We start from the raw sequence: 6,296 nt of genomic DNA on the forward strand, positions 1-6,296 counted from the left end.
TGACGTCACGTATTGGACCCTTTTTCAATACGCAATTTCCTTCCGCTCGTCCTTTCTAACGTAGCAAGAGAAGAGGGAGAAGCTTCCATCATGAGGTACAATGCACTTTTAATTAAAGTGCAATTTCCACTGCTTGTCCACTTACATACGTTTTTTACATGCGAATTTCAACAACGCTAGCGTTTTTCCTTATATTAGGAAGGCCTTTTAACCACTTGGCAATTTTTTAACCACCAGTAGTTTTACCGGTGTTGGTGTCATGTTAAAATCCTCGTCCATCCACTTTCATCCGACCCATTAAAGCTCACATTTCGCTACATAAAACATTAACTGGTAATGTAACATGACGGTTTTTATAATATGGATACATTTTTGCTGTTTTGACCTGTATAATACGGTCACTTCTCGAAGCTAACACGTTAGCTTCTGAGTCGCCACGGTTCACACGCTGCTGTCACTTCCAATACTTGTAGTCATACTTGAACATGTTTGTATTGTTAGTTTATTTCTTCGGTCAGTGGTAAACAAAATAAACAAACAGTTTTATATTCATAAATTGACAATGTTACAGACCGAAAGGGTTTACGCTGAAGTTGAGCACTTATTTCGCCTAACCCTATAAATAAATTCAATTACAAGATGAGCTTCGCAGAAATATGACATTTCCTTTACACATTATATTATAAATATACATTGTCCACAACATAAACACGGTTCAAATATATACACAGTAAAGACATAGACTAACAGTTGTGAAATATAACATTTGTACCAATAATGTACTATATACAAACACTTCCATTATTATTTATATCCCACATTTTGTTCTGTAATTAACATTGATCATAGTATTAACTACTGGTGTTGTTTGCAGTAAGGTTTCCAGAGAAACGTTGTCTGATGCTGTGAAGGAGGTCCTGCAGAGCTCCAAGACTAAGAAGAGAAAGTAAGATATTGGACATTGTGTTTGTGGGAAAGTGTGCTGAGGTACTAACTTGAGATTTTTATGTAAAGGTTTTTGGAGTCGGTGGAGCTGCAGATCAGTCTGAAAAACTATGATCCCCAGAAGGACAAGCGTTTCTCCGGCACCGTCAGGTTTGTTTGTCCCACCCGACCTTTTCCTTGATTGCGTCCAGCCCTGTCTGAATGTTAAAAATTAGGACTTAATTGAGGCGTAGTGAGGTCCAGACAGGCTAGGGGCAGCCATGGAGAAGTACTCTGGGTAGTCTGACTAAGCTGACCCAGCTTTGGCTGGCGGAGGCTAGGCAGACGGACCCCTACCCTGGGTCTTAAAATATGAGGGGAGACCTAAAGGGATTGAGCTGTTAAGGTTCATGACCTCAGGTCGACCAATGTTCAATTTATTATGAATGAAGTAACCTGGACCGCTGTCATTTTGGCGGTATGGGTAAGAGACCTTTCTCTTAAACGGAGGAAATGGATGTCGTGAATTGTGAGTAATGTTGTTTCTATTGCAGGCTGAAGACACTCCCAAGGCCCAAATTCTCCGTCTGCGTTTTGGGAGACCAGCAACATTGTGATGAGGCCAAAGTAGCCAGTCTGCCACACATGGATGTAGATGCCCTTAAAAAGCTCAACAAGAACAAGAAGCTGGTCAAGAAGCTTGGTGAGGACTTGGCTTACACCTCAGGGTCGGGCTCAGCGATTAAACAAAATTGATATACATCGAGAAATAACTTTGATACGATAGTAATAGACACATTTCTATAGTGTTAATGTGTCCTTGTTTTAACGGATGTATGATTAGCCTGCTAAAGGTGACTGCAGCAACATCAACTTAACACAAAGATTTGGTGAAAAAGCGATCTCGCTCCGTCGTGATTTAATAGGATAGGGCAACTTTAACAAAAGCGTAAAATGCTCAATAACCTTCAAGACAGTTCGGAAGTATGGTTTGAATGTTTTCGTTTTAGCGTAGAGTAGATCATGCGTATTGTGCGTCTTTATATCACATGATCTATAGAGAAATGGTGTCACTTCAGGATGTGTAAATCTTCAATTATGTCTATCATAATTAAACTCAGCACACTTCTGTAGGAGAAAGTAGTTGTAATCGCCTGTGTATCATAAGGCAAGACACGCATGTGTGCAGCTGGACGAAATTAATCGACATTTGTGTTTAAATAAATTTATGTTTTGTCAAATAAGTGTTAAAACATGAGATAATGTCACACATTGCACTGTTACTGCATGTTCGGTTTATGAGGCAGCAGACATGGTTGACTCCTCGCTCTTCCACCCGTGTGCATGTAACTTACACCACAATAGCTTTAATGATAACATACATATGGACATTAAGAGCTGTGAGCACAGCTACATTTGTGAACTATTATTGGCAGTGTGTAACTATGCAGTACGATACTGTAAATGGAGCCTGTAATCTGAAAGTATGTTCTTCAGAAGACTAGGTATGTTCAACCCCTGACAAAAAAATATTAAAGTAAAAAATAACCCAATGTTTTTACATTTCACTTATTACCAACATTTAAAAAAATAGTTATTTAACTGGAATTTGTATCACAATATAATCGACCAGGAATGGAAAGATATCACAATTTCACGATAATATCAATATCAAAGTGTACAATGAAGTGCGGGAACATCCACAGTCTCTTAACTTAAACTTTCAGGGAAGCAGTGTCCTAAGGGGACATGTTTTGTCTTATCAATTTTGAAAATGCAGTTTCTCAGAAAAGTTAGCTCACATTTACACTTTCAATAATGTAAATACCTCACAATTTGATGTTTAGCTTTGCTGGCTTCGTCTTTTCTGAGTGATGTAGCTTAAGAAGACCAGTGTGCAGTAGGTGCTTACCCTCGGCGCTGCGCGCCTTGACAGTCTGTTTTAGCTTGGAACACTCGTGATAAACGTGGCGTGCCTCTGCCACATAGTTTTTCACCAGGATTTGTCTCTTGGCAACATACCTTTAAAAAGTTATGAACGGGTTTTGAAAAATACCCTACTACGAACTGACCCACATTTCTTCTGCGCTGCACAGAGGATTCTGGGAGATGTAGTTTATTTTCAGACTTGCCACAGTAAAAGAGCCAGAAAAAAACTACACTCCCAAGTTTTCATTTGGTACTGTCACATCACGGCATTATTGAGAACATTTTGAAACTAAAACCGCCGTATCTACAAAACTGTTACATCCCTACTATCGACTGATATAAAAACATTGTGATTACTTTTTTTCCATATCACCAAGTTCTACTCCAGGGAATTATTTTTATCAAAATTGTTAATGTTTGCTACTTTTCTAGCTAAGAAGTACGACGCCTTCCTGGCCTCAGAGTCTCTGATCAAGCAGATTCCTCGTATCCTTGGTCCTGGCCTGAACAAGGCCGGAAAGTTCCCCTCGCTGCTCACTCACAACGAGAACCTGAACACCAAAGTGGATGAGGTCAAATCCACTATCAAGTTCCAAATGAAGAAGGTATGTATGTAGCATCTGATGCTACTGGTTCCTCCCAGCTTGTAGTTATAAACACTCAACCTAACGTTTGTGTTCAGGTACTCTGTCTGGCTGTGGCTGTGGGACATGTGAAGATGACCGAGGATGAGTTGGTGTACAACATCCACCTGGCCGTCAACTTCCTGGTGTCCCTGCTCAAGAAGAACTGGCAGAACGTGCGTGCCCTTTACATTAAGAGCACCATGGGCAAACCTCAACGCCTCTACTAAACAGTTTTTCTATAAATAAATAAGTGGAGATTCTCTAACAAAGATGGTGTGGGTAGTTCTTTCTGGGTTTTTTTTTTTTTTGAAGATTTGAATCCTGATATCTAAAAACATCCAGTGAATTGGGCACTAATACAATAGAATAGAAAGTACTTTATTGATCCCTGGGGAAAATTCAGCATCACAGTTCACTCACAATAAACATTTAGGTATTTTAACATGTGAATATTATAAATACAGCATTATTCACATGTGAATAACAGTCTATTGTACAGCATTATTCACATGTGAATAACATAAATACAGTATTATATGTTTAAGTACAGTCAAAAAGGAACATATGCATTATACAGTCTGATGGCTGTCGGTATGATAGATAATGGATGTACTTTTGGTACTACAGTATAAGGATGCAGTCAGGAGCAATGTAAAATACGGAGGTGCAAGGACTACAAGTCACTTAGGTTGATTAGTGCTTTCAAACTAGAATGGTAAAGCGTGTGCTCAAAATCTGTGATTAATATAATTGTGATTAAGCTCATGTTGATGCTTACATTTTGGAGGCCCTATATTATAGATTACTGTGATTCATCTATCCATCCATTTGCTATACAGCTTGATTTCTAGTGTTACGGATAAGCTGGAACCTATCTCAAACCTCTGGTGCATTATGAGGGTTAAAAGAGGTTACACCCTGGACTAATTGCCAGTCAAACCTATGGTTAATTTAGTCTCCCGTTAACCCAGTGCTTCAAGCAATCATCAATCAATGTTTATAGCCCTAAATCACAAGTGTCTCAAAGGGCTGCACAAGCCACAACGACATCCTCGGTACAAAGCCCACATGCTTCTCAATTATTTTCTGTCACATCCTCCCTAGGAAGAAAAAAAAACATTTTTGGGCCTTTGCCCACTCCCTGACGTGACCATAAATAGTATTTGTCTATACAATTGTTCTAAGTACACCTCTGCAGAACATTGTATCCTTATTATTAGATAATCTTACAACAAATAACTTTAAACATTGTTTTTGAGTCTGTACCAGAAAAGATTTAAAGTGCATCAATTTGCCTGAAATAAAAAAAAAAAAATCCCTATCTAAACTATAAAACATTTTTGACAGACTTGACCCGTTTGATACTGGAAAATAAAATAAATTGAACTCAATGAATTTAAATCAATCAGCAACATTGACTCAGGTGCACAATATATAAAAACATTTTTTTTTAAAAATAAATGACAATGAATTCAAAATTAATGGCTACAATAAGCACGTTTTGCAGTGCACAGCTTTTCAAAGCAGGGTTTAAAGCATGATACTGTATGATAATGATGTTACCCTGGGTTATATGCGCCACCCTGGCATTGCACTGCGCCCCTACTTGAGAAGGACTGCATTAACCAAACAAGCTACATGGGCTCAATAACAAATAAGCTAAAAAGTGATTTGGCTTTGACAGTGGCATCTAAAGATATAATTGTGAACATTTTAAAGTGTATTCAAGTAAACCTAAAACTAACAATTACAATAATGTACAATATAGTCTCAGACTTTAAAATCCTTGCTGCTATGCCACCTGACTTTTGCAACTAATTTCAAATTTGATATGTTAAATTTGAATAACTATTAAATCTTGCCAACAAATGAGTCACTTTTAATAACCTAGTTATATAGTAAAATAACACTGGTGGTACAACCTGACATAAAACATGTAATGGGACTTCAAAGAAGCTTTTTTATCCATAATTGGAAAAAAACTACAAACATTTTCACTCAGCCGTAAAGGTCAATTGGAGTTCTGCAACATCCTGTTTACTGCTATTTTTATTTTTTTTTACTTCACAATAAAAGTCCTGTGGTTTTGGTTGAGCCACCCTAATATTTGACAACATGCAAAATTACTGGACAAAATTTTTGCAATTGTCTCCGCAGCTTTAAAATGAGTATTTGTGCAATGTAAGAATATACCGTAGTCATTTATTTTAAGTGTTTGAAAGCACCATAGTGCGTTTATTTGTGCAGACATCTGACATTTTGGTGGTTCGAGCTGCCAAACAAAAAAAAACCCATTTGAATGTAGTGAAATATTATTCAAACTAAAGAGTAAAGTTGATTATGTAGCTCGAACATGCAATCATGTAGATGTGAACGCAGGTCTGAGTCAGATATTAGATTAGATTAGACAAACTTTATTGATCCACACAGTAGCTCAGTTACAAAGGATGGAAAGGATAATGCAGGTATAAAGTAGAGTAAAATGTACTGTAGTAGCAATATAAAATATAACATATCTATAATATTTACACATTATATTTACAGTATATGATATATACTGATATATTGTATTATTATATTATATTTTTATATAATATATGCTGCCATTGATTAAACAATGTAGAAAAGTGGAGTTCAAACAAATATTTGTCAAGTTGACTTTTACATTCAATTAGTGTATTAAAGCTTGGAAGTATTGTGTACAATGGACAAACACAGCAAGTATATGACTCACAATGTTACCCATGATCCTCTTGGGGCGCCTGTCCTGTTCTGCTTTGACTGTGGATCTCTTAATAGGATTATCTATTCTCAGTC

The 6,296-nt window shown here is 37.2% G+C and overlaps 1 protein-coding gene across 1 annotated transcript; it reads left to right on the forward strand.

The window, feature by feature from the left end:
- The first annotated feature begins 4 nt into the window (after positions 1 to 4).
- Positions 5 to 3,748, forward strand: rpl10a (ribosomal protein L10a). The gene is made up of 6 exons (XM_062052912.1): positions 5 to 95; positions 875 to 946; positions 1,015 to 1,095; positions 1,479 to 1,627; positions 3,286 to 3,458; positions 3,536 to 3,748. Exons 1-6 carry the CDS (start codon positions 91 to 93, stop codon positions 3,704 to 3,706), a joined length of 651 nt encoding a protein of 216 aa, XP_061908896.1. The 5' UTR covers positions 5 to 90; the 3' UTR covers positions 3,707 to 3,748.
- The last annotated feature ends 2,548 nt before the right edge of the window (positions 3,749 to 6,296 follow it).

The sequence above is a fragment of the Entelurus aequoreus genome, linkage group LG07 (genome assembly GCF_033978785.1).
Source record: "Entelurus aequoreus isolate RoL-2023_Sb linkage group LG07, RoL_Eaeq_v1.1, whole genome shotgun sequence".
In the NCBI taxonomy this organism is placed as follows: domain Eukaryota; kingdom Metazoa; phylum Chordata; class Actinopteri; order Syngnathiformes; family Syngnathidae; genus Entelurus; species Entelurus aequoreus.